General features: G+C 42.1%; 1 protein-coding gene and 1 long non-coding RNA gene across 3 annotated transcripts; one reads left to right on the top strand and one right to left on the bottom strand.

Moving 5' to 3' along the window:
* Positions 1-34: 34 nt before the first annotated feature.
* Positions 35-16,470, top strand: LOC118082572 (uncharacterized). 2 transcript variants are annotated; one of them, XR_009557287.2, is made up of 4 exons: positions 119-407; positions 11,835-11,949; positions 13,048-13,138; positions 15,778-16,470. It is a non-coding gene; the product is annotated as an uncharacterized LOC118082572 (long non-coding RNA). The 2 variants fall into 2 exon arrangements; XR_004692279.3 differs by lacking the exon at positions 13,048-13,138 and having other exon boundaries at positions 35-407.
* LOC118082571 (uncharacterized) lies at positions 3,813-18,669 on the bottom strand. The gene is made up of 10 exons (XM_035110271.3): positions 18,527-18,669; positions 16,708-16,846; positions 15,725-15,881; positions 14,851-14,896; positions 11,672-11,710; positions 11,108-11,196; positions 9,027-9,042; positions 6,841-6,908; positions 5,837-5,941; positions 3,813-5,589 (listed from the first exon to the last, which is right to left on the bottom strand). Exons 1-10 carry the CDS (start codon positions 18,636-18,638, stop codon positions 5,497-5,499), a joined length of 864 nt encoding a protein of 287 aa, XP_034966162.3. The 5' UTR covers positions 18,639-18,669; the 3' UTR covers positions 3,813-5,496.
* Between the last annotated feature and the right edge of the window lie 8 nt (positions 18,670-18,677).

The raw sequence follows: 18,677 nt of genomic DNA, 5'->3' as shown, positions 1-18,677 counted from the left end.
GAAGAGAACTCAGTTTCCCGGCGGCGCCCTCGGCACAGCCGGCGCGTGCGCGGTTCGGGTCGCCTGTCTCCCCCGCGGCTTCCCGGTTGACTCAACTCCGATGTTCTGGTAGCGGATTGGCTGGCGGGCTCGGCCGGCCGGGTTAACGTCAGCAAGGAAACGTGGCAGCTCGGGCGAGCCGTTGACCTCGCCGGACGGGAGGGTTGGAGGGGGGCGGGGACTGGCAGCCTATGTGGGCGGAGCCACGCTGGCAGGCGGAGGGCGGAATTGGAGCTGAGGAAACTCTTGGGGCAAAGTTACCTCTGGACCCTGATCCGAGTCCCAGAACAGCAGGGCCGGCCCACCCATGAGGCAAGGTGAGGAGGCCGCCTCAGGTGGCAGGGTCTACAGGAGCGGCAGATCCTGATGTAGGTCTTCATTCTCTTCCCTCCCCCCTGGCTCCTGTAGATCTTTCCTCAGCCTTTCTTCCCTGACTGGGGGAATGGGCACAATTTTGTGGTTTGTCTCCAGCACCAAACTGTCTAGGGCCGGCCTTGCTGGAACATAGACAGGGAGCTGTCCTATAGAACCCACCCTGTGGAACGCCCTCCCACCAGATGTCAAAAAAATAAACAACTATCTGACTTTTACAAGACATCTGAAGGCAGTCCTGTTTAGGGAAGCTTTTGATATTAGATGAATTATTGTATTTTAGTATTTTGCTGGAAGCCAGCCAGAGTGGCAGGGGAAACCCAGCCAGATGGACAGGGTATAAATAATTTATTATTATTATTATTGTTGTTGTTGTTATACCGAGTCAAGCCCATTGATCCATGTACCTCAGTATTGTCTACACTGACTGGCAGCAATAGCTCTCCAAGCTTCCAGGCAGGGAGCCTCTCTGGGGATTGAACCAAAGACCTTCTACTCTATAGAAGTAAAACTATATACGTAAACAAAATCTATTAAAACAACACAAAGAATTAAAATTAAAATTGTATGGCCCCAGCCCTTTCATTTAAAAAAGTTAGTTTCTGAAAGTCTGTTGGAAGAAAAAAAGTCTTCACCTGCTGGTGGAAGCCAGTCTAGCTTCTCTAGAGAGGAACTTCCAAAGTTGTTTGAGTTGTTGGAAGTCACTGTTTTGTATGCTCTGCAATGTTTAATTTTTTTAATGTAAAGGTTTTCTGTTCAAAATACAGTACGATGACATTGGTGTAGAATTGTAGTGAATGCTGCATATTGCTCAATATTTGCAGTGTGTGTCATAAGTAAAACCATGGGAGGTGCTCAGCCTGATCTCACATTCATAGGATGGGGTAAAAGCAAATGGACAACTGAAATGAGTTAACTACTAATTTGAGTACTGTATTGCATAATTCACTTTACAGAACATTTGTTTGCACCTGCAAAACAAGTTGAAAAGTATCATACAGTAGACTGGCTAGACCTGACCTAGACAAATAGGACAGATGCAAAAATTAATGTAAATAACACAAAAGCATATTAATGAGCTTGGTCTTGTTCAGAGAACCAGCATCCCCGAGAAGTTGCCTGGTTTAACACCAATGTTTTGACACTTCTGCAGAGCCCCCAGTGCAGTAAAAATGTCAGTTATTTAACATTGATATGAGTGTACATAAAACCTGTTAGCTATCAAGAGAATGCACTTCCCTTTCTAAACTGAGCATAACAATAATTAGCAGATTCTGGTACAAATACCAAATACTTCAAACCCTGTCCATACTGACACAATGATAAGTGATCAGAGCACCAAACAGCAGGAGGCCAGAATTAGCTATTAAGAGGAACAAAGAAGTAGGGGTGGGAAGGGAGAGGATAAATATTTGGCTTACAGTTGTTTTCTGTCTCGAGTATCTGTTGCAAAATAAGAGATAATCTTCTCATGTCCCCTTGAGGTACACATACAACTTTGAGCATGCACGTGTATGCGCAGAGCAAAAGAACCCTCTTACACCTGGAACTTGTGTGCGCAGGAAGATGGATCCAGCAAGTCTCTCTATCAGAAAACAGATGTTTCCTAAACAAGTTTATTTCTAAATTTTGAATTTTATTCATTGCCAGCGTATGGTACAATGAAAAGCTAAACTTAAAAAGCAGTTATCTGAATTGGAAGATAACTCATTGCTCCGTGAATAAGTCAGCAAAAGGATTTGGGTGGTTGTGAATGTAATTATAACGTTCAGACATCTCATATTAGACTAGTGCTCTCATGTTATATCTCCAAAGATGTTTTAAAACTGGTTAAAGAAATGGTTGTGGACCAAAAGGTAACAGCAATCCTGTTTCCTTGTAAAGAACAAAAGCAGTGTCCAAATGATAAAGGCAGCCCATAATTATCAGCAGCCCATATTTCCACTGAGATGGCAAGCTGTGATTATATCCTAAAATGTCAATGTATTCTTATCTTCACCCTTTTTTGCAGGCAGAATGTTTTTGTTTTCTGTAGATAGTCTCTCCAGGCTGGTCACAGATCAGGAAGAGAATCTGGAAGAGATTAAACTAACCCATGGGTCACATCCAGTTTCCATGGACTTTTTTCCAAATGCAATCGTTGTCTGCATCATGTGAGAAGGGGATTTTTTAGCATAATGGCAGAAGCTTCTAAGACAGGGACCCCAAACGAAGGCCCGGGGGCCGGATGCGGCCCGCACGAGCCAATTGTGCGGCCTCTGATGACCTCCGCAGCCCACTCTTATCAGCGCGCCACGGTGCAGTTGCCCATCTTCAGGTCGGCGCGGCACCAGAAATAGCCTGTGCGCACGTGCAGGCTGGAGGGTGGGGGAACGCAGTCCCATATGCACGCGCACAAGCTATTTCTGGTGCTGCACCGCCCCGGAAGTGCGCTGGAAATGACGTCTGCGCATGCGCAGAAGCCATTTTCGGCACCACGCCAGAAAAAGTGAGTGTGCACGCGTATGGGAGTGCGTTCCCCTGCCCTCCAGCCCGCCGCGCGATCGGTGCCGGAGGAACCGGCCCGAAGCCGGGTACGTTTGGGGACCCCTGTTCTAAGATGTCCACTCATTTTATGCTGGGAGCAGCAACACAAATATTGCTTTAGGCCTGCCAAGTGTGCTTCCCAGGGCCAAAAGTTCATTTTGTGCAAGAACAAGTGCCTCCCCGATTAGAAGCCACACAGAACCTTGCATACTGCTTTTTAACTTAGTAGTGCCACCTTTATCTTCCAGCATGGCAGGAACCCCTACTGGAACAAAATAAGAGGGGAGGGGACATTTAGCAACCAGCCTGGGGTTGGGATAACCGGTTTACTGCAGCTGATGTTCTATTGTTACTCTACCATATCACTTCAGAACTAGGTCTAGAACTCATTTAAAGTTGTGCCACTGAGGATATGTCAGGATATGTGCTCTAGAGTAGTGCAAGGTGTGTCACCGACATGTTCTTCCCCTGTGCTGTGTATTATGACTAAATGACCCCTGGGGTCCCTTCCAACTCTACATTTCTTTGAGTCTATGAAGAGGTGTCACAGGTACCTTCACAATATGTATGCTTCTCCAACAGCTATTACTTTACTTATTACTTTAATAAGGCATGGTTATTGCAAATTTGCTACAAAACGTTAGACGTTTTGCCTACCACGGCAGTTGACTGCCTCCAGTGTGGCAGGACTATCAGTGCCAGTACCAAAGGTCGAAAATCTGCACTGATTTGTGCAACTTCTGTGAAATCAACAGCACACAGAACTTTGTCACTGTGATGTACAGAAGTAACAGTTATCAGTAATAAAATATGACATGTTTCTGCTCTATGCATCCTGGAGCGACTTTTTTTTTAAAGCCTGGACAAAGCATGTATAACTTAAAGCATGTATAGTTTTATTGAAAAGGCTTTCCCTTAATAAATACAGCACTAGCTTTTATTTACTCCCGAGAGTGAACCTGTGATGTCTGTATGTAATGTGAAAATATGGCATTTTTTGCAGGGTTTTTTCTTTGCATTTTTAATTAATATTAGACACAAGGGAGCATTATACATTTACAAAAATACTCTCTGGGAAACACAGTGTAAGCATATTATGAAAGTTGTTTGTTTGTTTTTTAAAGCAGAACTCCACCCCCCTTAATATATCTATGGTCTTACCATCTTCTTCCATGAGTGGAGCTATTGTGGCTAATTTCCAAATGCCACCTCATAACTGAAGCTGCTATTTGTCCTAGGAGAGAAGCTGTCATTGGTGTTAATGGCAGTTTTCTTCCTGGAATGAACAGCAGCAGGTGGGTGTGATTTCGTAATGATCACAGCAGAGGGGAGAAAAGAGTTAAAATCCTCCTCTCAGTTCAAAGTCTTTCTTCTCTCTCATGCCACACAGTGTCATGGAGTGGCTGGACCCAGATGAATGGTGGGAGGCAGCAGCAGCTGGGGAATTGCCAGGGGAATACAGCTCAGAGCCTGGGGATTAGCCGTGGGACAACAATGAGTGATCAGAGGGAGAAGAGGGGCAAACCTGGGAGGAGGTGTCAGAAGCTGAAGAGGTAACAGGGTTTAGTGAGGAAGAAGAGGCTGTGGCAGAGAGCAGTCTAGAAGCAGGAGAGGTGTGTGTCAAGAGGCAGAGTGGAGGCAGATTGCTGAAGAAGCCAGGAAGTCTATCCCTCCTGTTGCGACCAGCTCCCCTCCGACCTGGTCTCCTAGAACACCCTGAGCAAGCCTAGTTTTCTCTAATAAAGAGTTCTAATAGAGAGTTAATTTCATGTACTTTGTGTGAGTTATTGCTGGCTGGCTCCCTGACATACATGGTATAAAGATGAACAGTAACTGCACATTTTAATGTATTGTCCAGCTTGGCCCTAACAAATCAGAGTTTCTTGATTACCGTATATTCCGGCGTATAAGACTACTGGGCGTGTAAGACAACCCCCAACTTTTCCAGGTAAAATATAGTGGTACCTCGGTTTATGAACACAATTGGTTCCGGAAGTCTGTTCATAAACTGAAGCGTTCATAAACTGAAGCGAACTTTCCCATTGAAAGTAATGGAAAGTGGATTAATCCGTTCCAGACGGGTCCGCGGAGTGCTCAACCTGAAGTGTACTTAACCCGAAGCATGGGTGTAATTGGTTCTGGAAGTCTGTTCATAAACTGAAGCGAACTTTCCCATTGAAAGTAATGGAAAGTGAATTAATCCGTTCCAGATGGGTCCGCGGTGTTCGTAAACCGAAAATTTGTAAACCGAGGTGTTCATAAACCGAGGTTCCACTGTATAGAGTTTGGGAAATACGACCCGGCGTATAAGACAACCCCCTGGTTGAGAAGATTTTCCTGGGTTAAAAAGTAGTCTTATACACAGGAATATGCAGTAGGTATAGGCTGAAGCTCTCATATACCCATAGTTCAGACCTTCTGAAGAAAAATCTCAATTTAGATTCCCCTCCCCAATACTTTACACAAGAAAAGGAAACTTCACAAGATAAAGGTGGATGTGACTCTGAACCTGGGCGCAAGTGGTACAGAATAATTTTTTCCTTGATCCTTTCACAGTTGTTAGCATTGTTGCATCAATTCTTCTACAGAGTCCTTTCCCTGTGACCAGACGCAGTATGGGAATGGCATTGACGAAGCAGCTCCAACTTCTCCCTAAACATTAGAAATCCACAAGGAAAAAAAAAGATGAATAAATTAGGATTCATTAATATCCCATTCGATTTGCCTCATTTATTATTGCAGCAACTCCCATCTTACCATTTTGTCCATTTTGTCATAATAAAGGCTAGCTTACTACATTATCCCATATGTAGGATATACGATGAAAGGTAAATAGGAACATAGTTATCATAGCCATGATCAACCAAGAAAACATGGGAAACAATGTGCCTTTGCATACCTTCATATTCATTGCAATTAATCCAAGTTCAAACATATTTTCCTTTCCTGTTCGTTGGAGGATATCCTGGACAACAGTCTGGCATGCATCCATAGGAGACAAGCCCTGAAAGATAAACAAAACCTAAAACAAGTTTCTTTAGCCACTCATTTCTATTCTGTGTATCTGAGCAAGTTTTAATTCCTGCCCTCTCAATGCTGCTTACATTGACCAACAGACCGAGATGTAAAAGCAGATGCACACTGCTCTTCATTTTATCTGTTTATACATTAAATCACACAGTACACTGCAGGGCATAATTTGGACTGTTCAACAGAGGACAACGTAACGATTACAACTCTGCAGAAAATGCCACAAGGACATCCTGTGGTAGTTTCATTTATCAGGAGCATGTGCCAGGATTTATTTGTGCAAGAAGAATTCTTATATTAGAACTGAAATCCTTATCGCAGAATTGTGCTGCTGATCAATGGATTGCCACCACGTCTAACAAATTGGTGAAACGTGTCTAGTCCCTCTATGATTGGTTTGCAGGACTGGTCTTGTATTAAGAGGGCTGGGTAAAAGTTTTAACAGGGCTGTTATAGTTTAACAGGGCAAGCTTCCATGAACAGACAAGGGACAGAATGTTTTACATATAACGTGCTAGAATCTAGATTGCATCCTCCTCTTCAGCACTCTGTATTCAACTTTAACTGGCTAACTTTGACTACTGATGTTTTCAGCTCCTGCCTACCATTTGGCCTTTCTTTCTGCTCTTTTCAATCACCTATGTCAGAGGTATGTTCCTTGAAAGGGACTGTTGCCCCAAACAATTTCTTTAGAGAGTCTACACCACCCTCTTCTCTAGCAGGAGGCTTCAATCATTTCTAGTCAACACATTATAGTTGAAAACCACTTCTCTTTCCCTTACTAGCTAGTCTCTCTTCCTCTCCTCTCTCCCAGTGATGTTCTTAATGATAGTGCTTCGAAATACGCATACTTGAGACCCACTGATGACATACCTGTTTCATTAACAGGGCTGCATGAAAACAAGGACAGAAACACATAATCTTGTCTCCATCACCAGTAGCTGATGGGTTAAAAAAAGATGTACTTGTGGATAATTGTTAACTTCTGGAAATAAAACAGAATTGCAATGCATCTATATACAAATCACTCCTCTTCTATCATACATTGTTGGAGTAGGACACGGACAGTGTTGTCTGGTTTCAGTGAATAATACAAACAGAGAAACACTTTGACTAGACTGTTCCCAAAGTATATTTTCTTGTATTGTCTTGGATGTAGTATCTTGTATCACAATGGCAAAAATCACCTCCAGTTAGAGAAATTTTACAAATGCTTTTAGGAAATAGTGGCTGAGGTTGCAATCCAAGGCAAACTTAGGTAGAAGCAACATTAACTAAAATGAGGCTTACTTCTGAGTAAACAAGAATAGGATTGCAGTTTAAGGCTGCAAACCTACACACACTATGGTAAATCCTGCTGAACTCAATGGTGCTTACAGCAGAGACATACAGGATTGCAATGTAAAAGATTTATGTGACTGTGTGGTTGATGAGTAATGTTGGGGGCATAGCAACACTCAGCCATGAAACTCACAGGCCAGTTACTCACTCTCAGACTATCTTACCTCACAACCTTATTGTGAGGATAAAATAGGGAGGAGGACTCCTATGTAAACCACCTTGAAGTCCTTGAGGAAAAGGGGGATATAAATGTAATAAATAACAAACAGATCACATTTGCAATTATGGCTGGGATACATTTTTTTTAGCAATAAACATTTGTACATGATCCTCATTCATCCCTCAAAACGCTTTAGGTGAATGTTTATTTCTAAGGACTAAAAAAGCCAAACAGTTCTTAACAGTTATCCAAGCAGCTTGGAAACAGGTGTGGCAGTTTTGCTAAGCCCTTGCTAGAGCAACAGAAAATACTAGCATTAGCATAACAAGGTTAGTGCATGAGACTGGCAGTGGAATTTGCTGCCAAGGAGTGTGGTGGAGTCTCCTTCGCTGGAGGTCTTTAAGCAGAGGCTTGACAGCAATATGTCAGGAATGCTTTGATGGTGTTTCCTGCTTGGCAGGGGGTTGGACTGGATGGCCCTTGTGGTCTCTTTCAACTGTATGATTCTATGATTAGGATAGGTGGTTTTTTAAAAAAAGTTAAAGGAAAGAGGCTACAGGGTACTCCTATTTTAATTAGTCAAGGTATGGAATGGTAACCAGCTATGTGCAGGGAAACCAATAAGCCTACATATTTCAGGTCTCTCCCTTTTTTGGAGGGGAGGACTAATGTTTCCTGCGATTATCAACAGATATTGCTGCAATAATGATTTCTTCAACATTCCAGTTTCCCTTTGCCTGACTTCAAGGGCATGGCAAAGCTATAGGAAACTGCCTTGCGCAGACTTCAAATGGGCAGATCTGTCCATTTTTCTAATCTGAAATTCGGTTCTCAACATTTCCAAATGAGTTTGCAATTTTTTTTCTTAAAAAAGTCCTCATGAAAATTAATCCTAATACAGTGGTACCTCGACTTACGAAGGCGATCCGTTCCGCGACGCTCTTCGTAAGTCAAAACCTTTGGATGTCGAAGTGTCCATTTTGCGCATGTGCGAAGCGCGATTTTGCGCTTCTGCGCATACTGCGCGTGCCGCTTCTGTGCAGGCGCAGACCGCGCACGCGGTGAAAATACTTCTGGGTTTGCCGACTTCGTAAGTCGAAACCTTTGGAAGTCGAGGCATTTGGAAGTCAAGGTACCACTGTACACACATACTTGCAAACTAGTTTTCCCTAATATAATGCAATACATACATACATACATACATACATACACTTCATATGCACACTTTAGATGTATTTTATATGTGGGTGGCACTGTGGTTTAAACCACTGAGCCTAGGGCTTGCCGATTGGAAGGTCGGCGATTCGACTCCCTACGACGGGGTGAGCTCCCGTTGCTCGGTCCCAGATCCTGCCAACCTAGCAGTTCGAAAGCACGTCAAAGTGCAAGTAGATAAACAGGTACTGCTCCGGCAGGATAAACTCTAAAAGAACCTGGAGTAAAAATTAACATCAAGGACGTTAACTGGTTCATGGGAGATTTCAACTCTAGATATGCATCAATGTATTTAAACATAAACAGGTACGCAAATCTTTAAATTATTACTACTAATACATACCTACTGCAGCTCCTACCTAGAAAGAAATAAAGATATAACTTTAGAAGTAGCATGATCTGGATTAATTATTCTCAGAGGCATAAAGAAATTGACAGCACAATTCTAACTCCCTGATCAGCATGGCTGGGAAAGGTAAGAATTAGGTGGAGGTGTCCCTCCGCTGGCAGGCGAGCTCCACTGCAACAGATGCCCCTGTTGCGCCCACTGAAAGTGTAGATGGTTGAGAAGCTACTGCCAGCAGTAGCCAGTGTAAGGCACAGTAACGGGAGAGGGGAAAGCAGGGGAAAGCTACCTCTTTATCCTGTCCAGGCAAGGGCCCACTCGAAGCCCCTTGGTTACTCCAGTCTGGAGCTGGTGTAGCAAAATAATAAGAACAAAAAATGTTCCCCTTCTACCCTTGCATAGCTGCCAAGTTTTCGCTTTTCTCGTGAGTAAGCCTATTCAGCATAAGGGAAAATCCCTGTAAAAAAGGGATAACTTGGCAGCTATGCCCTTGTTGCTGTGAGTAACAGGGCTTGGGATGCAATGGTGGCTCCACTGCTTCCCAACCACATTTAGGGTTGCTATTATTATTACTATTATTATTATTAATCACTCAGCTTGCAGACAGACCTCCACATTTCAAAAAGGACAATAGGTTTTCATGTTGCAAAATGTTGCCTTTTCCGCCATCTTAAAGAGAAGGATCTTCATATAAATAAGACGGGGGAAAACACTTAATAGGTTGCAATTAACCAGCATATTCCTTCTGAGCACAATCACAGAATCACAGAATTGTAGAGTTGTGCCATCTAGTCAATTCCCCTACAATGCGGGAATCCCTGCTCAAGCATCCATGCCAGGTGGTCATCCAACCTCTGCATAAAAAAATCCAAGGAAGGAGAGTCCACAACCTCTACAGAGAGACCAGGTGTGTGATCTAAAAAAAGAGGAATTATCACTTCTCTCACAGGGAAAATTTTTCATCCTTTTTTGTTTATTCACAGTACTCTATTTACATTTATGCAACTTGTGTCCATGGTTTAATGAAACTGAGCAAAAGACAACAACACGCAAAATGTTCAGAGTGGTTTTGAAACTAACCAGGTGTCACATATTTGTTTTGTTGGCAAGTAAATGCAACTGGCTTCCACTTCTACAAAGTCATCCTAAAAAATGGCAATGGATGGAAACCATTTTGGTTGTTAAGGCCTCTGACCAGAGAGTAAGCCCCAGTGACCACAGTAAGACTTACGTTTCAGTAAAGATTCAAAGGATTGTGTGGCAAGGCTCTTTCCCACCTTGAACTGTTTTCTATACTTGTGTGTTTTTTAGTAACTATATTTCTTTAATGAAATATGTATACCGCCCGTCATCCAAAGGTCACAGGGAAGTTCACAACACAAAAATACGAAACATATAATAAAATAAAAGCAAAAGAAGCCAATAACCCTTCCTTCCACAGACACATTTAAATGAATAGTAATATTAATCAGCCAAATGCCTGGTTGAAGAGAAACTTCTGAATATTTGTGTTTCAATACACTTCTTAATTAGAGGGACCCAGGTGCGCTGTGGGTTAAACCACAGAGCCTAGGGCTTGCTGATCAGAAGGTTGGCGGTTCGAATCCCTGTGACGGAGTGAGCTCCCGTTGCTCGGTCCCTGCTCCTGCCAACCTAGCAGTTCGAAAGCATGTCAAGTGCAAGTAGATAAATAGGTACCGCTCCAAGCAGAAAGGTAAACAGCATTTCCATACACTGCTCTGGTTCGCCAGAAGCGGCTTAGTCATGCTAGCCACATGACCTGGAAGCTGTATGCCAGCTACCTCGGCCAATAGAGCGAGATGAGCACCCCAACCCCAGAGTCGGTCACGACTGGACCTAATGGTCAGGGGTCCCTTTACCTTTCTTAATTATAACAAAATGAGTATTACTAACTGTTCCAGAAATACCTGTGTGATCACATAACTATTGCTGACAGTGGAGTGGGAAGTAGTGTTACTACTCAAGTTACTTTTTAAGAGTATTGTGGTTGACTGCTTGTTTGTAAATGCTGTATCCTACTGCCATTCCTTTGCTCCATACAATTTATCTTGGCATACCTCTTTATCAGCATACAGCCCACATCCTGGCATCGGAGAATCTCCCACTCTTCCTGGATATTTAAAAGGTGCTCCAGAAGTAGAAACCCCTAAACATTTTTTTTTTCAAAACAGCAAAATATTGGTAGTTATTCTGATAGCAATAGAATGGTTACATGAGATAGCTGAAATGATGGAGCTAACTGAATCATTATCTTTTATTCACTACAAACACACCTCACCATCTTTCATGCATTTGGTTTATATCCTCAGTGAAAAACTGTCAAATGACACAGATTCTCCGCTAACGAATTCTGCTGTAGTCACTGACTGTGAATGTTACACAGTGCTAACAACTGTAATCAAGCTCTATTTTTTAAGGGTTCATAAGTCCCCTGTAAATACTAACACAGATGGATATCTCTCATGACAGGTTCTGCTTCCTTCTCCCCTCCAATAAAGAAAGTGTATTATTTCCCTTCCTGTAAATGATGAGAAGACCTACACAGCTAACTAGCAGCAGTTGTATAACATAAGGCAGGGATGAAACTCATTATTTATTTGGTTTATGCTGCCCCGTCTTACCAACTGTTATATTTCCAAAGGTATCCAAGGCAATCAAACCTAATGAAAAGACAAAAATAGAAGAACAGAATTAACTTACCAAGCAACACTAGGAATATTGCTTCAAATAACAGTCTCTGTTAGCTACTGAAATTTTATAATTTCCCCATTTAAAAAAATACAGGAATATTTATCTGAAATTTCCAAGACAACACAGTGAAACCCAGATGGCATCCTCATTTCATCCCAAGTCTTCTACACTGTCACCTTATAACTTAGAAAGGACTCTAATAATATGGGTGAGTGCACTTTAGAATTCAATATTGTTAAAAAAAACCAAGCATGTGGTTGTGATATCTGGAATAAAGAGAGATCCAGGTAAAAGTAGTATATATTGCATAAATTCTGTACTAGTACACTTGTTAACCAACCCTTCCACTTTTAGAGGGTAGCCGTGGGGAAAGTAGGAGCAGAGAAGTCTGCTTTTGATGCCCCTGATACATGCATTAACCCAGAATCATGTTTAACTAGTATCACTGTGATATATGATCTTAAAATTATCTGAATATTTTGATTATTTTGAGATTGTTTGTATATACAGTACAGTACTCAGGCATATTGTACAGGTACTGAGTACCTGCCAGTGTAAACAATTAATTGTCATAATTTCTACTGAAACATCTTTTCAGACATCACTTTACATCTAGATGTCAAGTAACTGGATTAAGATTATCTTTCATTTTTGTATGCTGCCTAGCACACAATAACTGTTTGAGAGGCTAAACTCGGTGCTGTTTTAGAACCAGCAGAAATATCAAACCAAACACCAAATTTCCATGAGTCCTTGATGATTTTGGGAACATAACAATAGTTTGTGTTATAGAGCCATCATTATTTGCAGTATACCTGCTCTTTATTGTGCACTACTTCCTCTGGCCAAACTGGCCTTGCAGGTGTTTATAAGGCTTTAAGTTGCATTCTAGAAACAGCCAAAACAAGTCTCAAGAAATGTGGCACTGCTGAAAAAGAGAGCGCGGTAGTTTTGATGTGACTTTCACAGATGCCTATTGGACTGTCTTCATCCCAATAAAAATGTTGCATTTCTTCCATCCTAAATATGCAGTAGAACACTTTTGGAACAAAGTCATTGTTTTTAAATCTAAAGTATTTATCAATATACAGCTTTTGAGGTCTTTAAAAAGAAAAGTTCCAACGTTTCCCAGAGAGAAATTTAATAGAATCTTCTGTTTCTATGGAAGGCAGCAGCGACAAATGAATTGAGAAAGGGTTCCCTGAAAGTTCAAAGCGGCTGCAATAGGAAAACACAGCCTAAGATACTTCTCTTCTCCCACCTCTCCTATTCATTACATTAATAGTAATGACTCTTTCAATCCTAGATCAGGACTTGTGCCACATCTTAACAATAAAGGGGAAATGGTAGCTGTTCCATAGAAATGTTTGTGTGCTGCTAGCTTCACCACTTCTGTTGTGAGTATCTAACATTGGAATATGTAGGTAAACAGCGAATTTTTTTAAGAAGGTGGAAGATTTACCCTTAAATTAATTTTAAAAACCCTGTGATTCTACCTACTGTACTTGGGAGTGACACTGGACTCATTTTCAAACAAACTTGCATAGGATTGCAAGGCAACTGCGTACAGTTGTTCTGTCAACTGGATATTTACAATGTCACTTTGAGGCTGAAATCATTTACTCACTTACCTAGGAGTAAGACTCACTGAAATCAATGTGGCTTATTCTGAGTAGACATGTATAGGATTGCACTATAAGGCTTAGATCCTATCCTAAGCACCCTTAGAGTCAATGCATATATGTTGTCTCTTGTAATGGAGATGGTAGGCACAATTGCTAGCACTGGAACAATTGCCAGGTGAATTTCAATTATTTCAAGGCAGAAATTAAATACCTTTACCTAGCCACCATTTCCTTTAAATCCAACCATAACAATGTTCTTATAGCTTTTATTAAGACATAGCACCCTCTTGAGGCTGAAAAAGAACAGGATGTACAAACTTTTGCAGGATACTGAATAGGGCAACATTTTCTGGAATGGAATGCCCAGTACATACTGCACTAGGCAGAAGAATTCCGAACCTAGATTTCTGTAGGCCCTCAAGTAAAAAGATCTAGCAATAAGTTCTATTTACTTCCTATTGGTCCCCTGGCCACTGAAGGTGAAATTATTAGGATGAATTAGAGAGCATGCTATACTCCATGATCTCATGGCAGCTCCCTGAATTTTCTAGGCACGATGTCACTTATATTGAAGCTTTCTTGATATTCTATGGATGCTAAAAAGGGGGCTACATTTAAACTAGAGATGTATGTCAGGCAGAAAAGAACCATGCCCATGCACACTGTCATCTGAGAAAGACAACATCTATTTGCTGCAGCCTTCTGTACATGTTCACGTGTTCATTGAGATAGATGTGGATGCTGCTGTCATGCATGACACACTACATGAAGACCCGCATGCTTGGATATATGGAAATGGCATATGTAGGAAATTACCATGCTGGAATCAGCCCAGATTGTTTCCAAAACTTAGATTAATTCCTGTATTATTTCAGAAAGTCTGTAAAAGCTGCCAGATAATACATAAGAATTAATTAGCCACAGCATCTTATGTACAGTGGTACCTCGACTAAGAACAACTCGACAACCAAATTTTTCGACTTACAAATGGGGCAAATGGCTGCACGCTAACGACTTTCTCGACATCCGAATGGAAATCGCAGCGGTTTTAGATCGGGTTTTTTCGACTTACGAATTTTTCGATGGGGGTTGCTTCGACTTACAAATTTTTCCGTTTCCAATGCATTCCTATAGGAAATCGCGTTTACGATGGCGCTTTTCAACTTACGAATTTTTTGACCTACGAAGGTGCCTTCGGAACGGATTAAATTCGTAAGTCGAGGCACCACTGTACCTGTAAATTATCGGTAGCATAAACATACAACTAGAAAACGACCATGACCCAGAAGCTATATGCCGGCTCCCTCGGCCAGTAAAGCGAGATAAGCGTGGCAACCCCAGAGTCGTCCACAACTGGACCTAATGGTCAGGGGTCCCTTTACTTTTACCTTTAGAAAATGGCACGTTAATGCCTCCACAATTACAAAAAGAAGAAGACCCAGCTTGTCGCATAAAAGTGTTATTTTAATAAAAATATTACTTACCCAATGTATCATGTTTCTTCAAGCTCTTTCCCTTTTCTAAATATTCCTACAGAAAAGATAAGACTAGAATGAATTATGCTATCAAATGCCACCCATTTGTAATGATAGTTTTTTCTCCAAGTAAAAATCTGTTAAGTAAGCAGACCATATCTTCTTATGTATAAGTAATATCCAAAAGTTGTATCTGAAGCATAGTTTCTTTCAAAGGATTAATCCTAGATTGTATGTGGGTTCAGTGGAAGAAATTGTTGGGCTCTTCTGATCATTCTGGCAGCTGTTCCACAGGTTTTCCAAATACCCCAGAGCCGATTTTGGGGATGGGGGCACACAGGGGGAAAATGCTGATGGGATTCATTAGTTGAATTCTACTCTCAGTCTTGGGACTATTCTAAGGGCTGGCAACTCACAGCCCATGGCCACTGGCAGGGGTTTTCCAATACATTAAGAAGCTGCATAACTTCCCAGCTAGTTTCATGCCAGGTGAGATGAGGAAACGTTAACTTTAGAAAGAAGAAATAAGCAGAATTTCAATCTATTTTGCTCTCCTTTCCAAGCCACCCATAGCTGATCCTTCCTCAGCACAGTCAGCATGAACATATGCCATTGTCCATGCAGTTGTGAAGCACTTTGGCCAACAGAACATTAGTAGTCAGTTAATTTGAATTCTATTTCTGACTATCTGGTGCATGACATTTTGAAAATGTCACATCGGGTGCCCCCTTTGTTGTGTGAAATGACTTCAATGAGACTTCTCGATGATACATGAAAGTCAGGGGTGCTCAGAACATCCGCAAGGATATTTATTCCTAATGTGAATTATGCTACTACTGCATAAATGAATTCATATCACTAATGTTACAAAGTAGAGCATTACCTGATAAGCTTCTGTACTCTGCTTACTCATCATACTTTGGTTATCTTCCACAGTGAAGCCTTGGTCTTTTGCAAAAGCCACAGCACCATCCCCAACCAGAAAACTGTGTGGAGTTTCTTCCATGACCTTACGTGCTACAGCGAGAGGAGTTCCAATTCTTTATCAGCAGAAAGAATATAATTTGAAAAGGGGTTTGTTCCATATATACTTTTAAAGAACTGAGTTCTATGGTTAAATGTAATGATAAAAATATGAAGAGCTAAACCATTAGGCTCTAAGAATTTAAAAAAATTATGTGAAAAGCATACAGTGGTACCTCGTGTTACGTACTGTGTCCCCCTTACGAATACTGCGGATTACGTGCTCTGCTAACCCGGAAGTAGATGCCCCTTGTTGCGACCTTTGCCCCGGGATGCAAGCGGAAGTTGCGCTCTGGCGGTGCAGCAGAAGCAGCGGGAGGCACCATTAGAGAAAGCATGCCTCATGTTACGAGCGGTTTCCTGTTATGAACGGACCTCCGGAATGGATTAAGTACGTAACTGTTGGGAATTCCATTCCACCCTTGCTGTAGATGTGTGGGATTGTTACATGTCACATGTCTGTTTACATGTGCAGATTGTTGGAGCTTTGTGACTGTATTGCTTTTGTGTTCTCTCTCTCCCCGAAAAGAATGACAAGGAAAGAAGCCATGTGTTCTTTGTCCTGATTTATGTACAATAAACATAGCCAGATCTGTTGTGTGTTTACTCTGCTGAGTAATTGTGCTCATTCATGCACAGCAGCGTGAGTTGTAGACACACATCGGAGGTGGATGACTGATGGATCTCTGCAGCGGCAAGGCTGAGAAGGGAGATGCTCCAGCTGGGGTCCGTCCAGCTGGCTTTCCATCCCACGGTTCCGACAGTAACATGAGGTACCACTGTAATTAAAGTTTTTGGTGCCGGGCTGGTGACCTCTGACACATACCAAGGTATAATACATACCCATGCAAGGCTGCCACAGCTCCAAAACGCCCAGGTTGTCCTTCCATTATTGCTGCATCACATTGGATTATGCCCTGTTTATTTGGGTAGCCTCCCCGTCCTATTACAAAATGTCCTGTTTTCTCATCGTTCTCAATATCTGAAAACGTTTTTTTAAAGAAAAAAGGTGTTTTAAAACCTTTTATTTCTATAGCTATATCCTTGAGTACATTCAAAGCAGATTTTCTCCCTCAAAGAATTCTGGGTACAGTACTATTGTTATGGGTTGCTGGGAATTGTAACCTTGTGAGGGGAAAACTACAGCATCCAGAATTCTTTAACAGGAAAACGTCCCTAAGATTTCATATTAGCATTTGAACATTAGCATTCAAAGGTATCCAGTTTGCAACAATTAACCATTAATGTATGATTAACTGTGTGTGCTTCAATAAGCTATGTGTTTGTATTATTATTTTTGACTTGGTTGGAAAACAGTATTTTCCATGATGGACTGATATTAATGATAATACAGAACTATTGGTTAAAGGGCAATTAGTCCTGAATTCATCTCAGTTACATACAGTGCTTTTTTCTGGGTGTGTACCATTCATACACACAAAAGGAAGCAATTGTCACAAATACTGCATCCTTTCTATGTGGCAGTCATATTTGTGGTGCATCACCTTTACATATCTGCCATCTTTCTTTTGATCAGTTAGGTGGACAATATTGACATCTTATGACATTCATATGCCACCAGATATAGCATGAAACAGTAACCTTTTAAAGTAAGGTAAAGGTAAAGAAACCCTGGATGGTTAAGTCCTGTCAAACTCTACTATGGGCTGCGGCGCTCATCTCCATTTTCAGGTCGAGGGAGCAGGTGTTTGTCCGCAGACAGTTTTCTGGGTCATGTGGCCAGCAGGACTAAACCACTTCTGGCGCAATGGAATATCATGACGAAAGCCAGAGCACATGGAAATGCTGTTTACCTTTACCTAAGTTATATGTTAGCTACAGTCACAGTACTTTCACTGTTGGTATGCTGGCATATACATTTGGCTGGTTTTTTGTTGCAGAAACTGAGGGGGAGAGGTACCATAGCCAGTGTTGTTGTTTTTCTAGAAAAATAGGTGCTGGTACCCACCATGAAATTGTTGCAGTAAGTGCAACACTTTTTAACAACAACAAAAGAGCTGCTGGTACTACTTGGGAAAAAGCACTGCCCATATGCATCTCTCCCATTGCATTGTTTTTTAGATCGTGGAAAAAAGTATTAAACCCTTTCAGATTGAAGCCTCAAGTCCCAAGCCTTGAGTCTCAAACGAAAGAAATGGACTACATATCCAAATTTCTCTCTGCCCATGCTTTACACTTAAGTCTTTGACATGTGAGATATCTATATTATCTATATAGCTCTATTTGGGCCCACCCTGCTATTCCGATAGTAAATTTTTAAAAGCTGGTTTTGATATTGTTGTAACCCGCACTGCGTTGCAAGGGGGTGGGCAAGAAATCCAATAAATCATATGATTGTAGTGAACCCCAGCATCTACAGCAGGCATCGCCAACCTGAGGCCCTCCTGATGTTTTGGCCTACAACTCCCATGATTCCTAGCTAACAGGACCTGTGGTCAGGGATGATGGGAATTGTAGTCCAAAACATCTGGAGGGCCGAAGGTTGGGGGTGCCTTATCTACAGCTGCCTCACTCTGCCTCATCGGAGGGCTGGCCCTGGAACGTCGCCCGTTGCTAGGCAGCGGAAGGGTTTTTTTGGTCGTTGGTTTTTTTACTCAGCCTTCCCTCCTTCACATTAATTATCCTTCTCCTCCGTCACTACCTGCCATGGCCTCCTGGAGGCAGCCGGTCGCTAAGCCCCCCTCGAGCAGCAGCTGCCTCATCCTCTCCACGGCAGGTCGCGAAAAGGCCCAGGTTCCCGCGGCAGCTGCCATGGCGACGCCCGAACGCGGGGCGGGGGCTTCGAGGTCTTT

Source organism: Zootoca vivipara, chromosome 3, assembly GCF_965207765.1.
Source record: "Zootoca vivipara chromosome 3, rZooViv2.hap1.1, whole genome shotgun sequence".
Lineage (NCBI taxonomy): Eukaryota > Metazoa > Chordata > Lepidosauria > Squamata > Lacertidae > Zootoca > Zootoca vivipara.
Note: the sequence above shows the minus strand (reverse complement) of the source record. Positions and strands in the feature narration are given on the sequence as shown.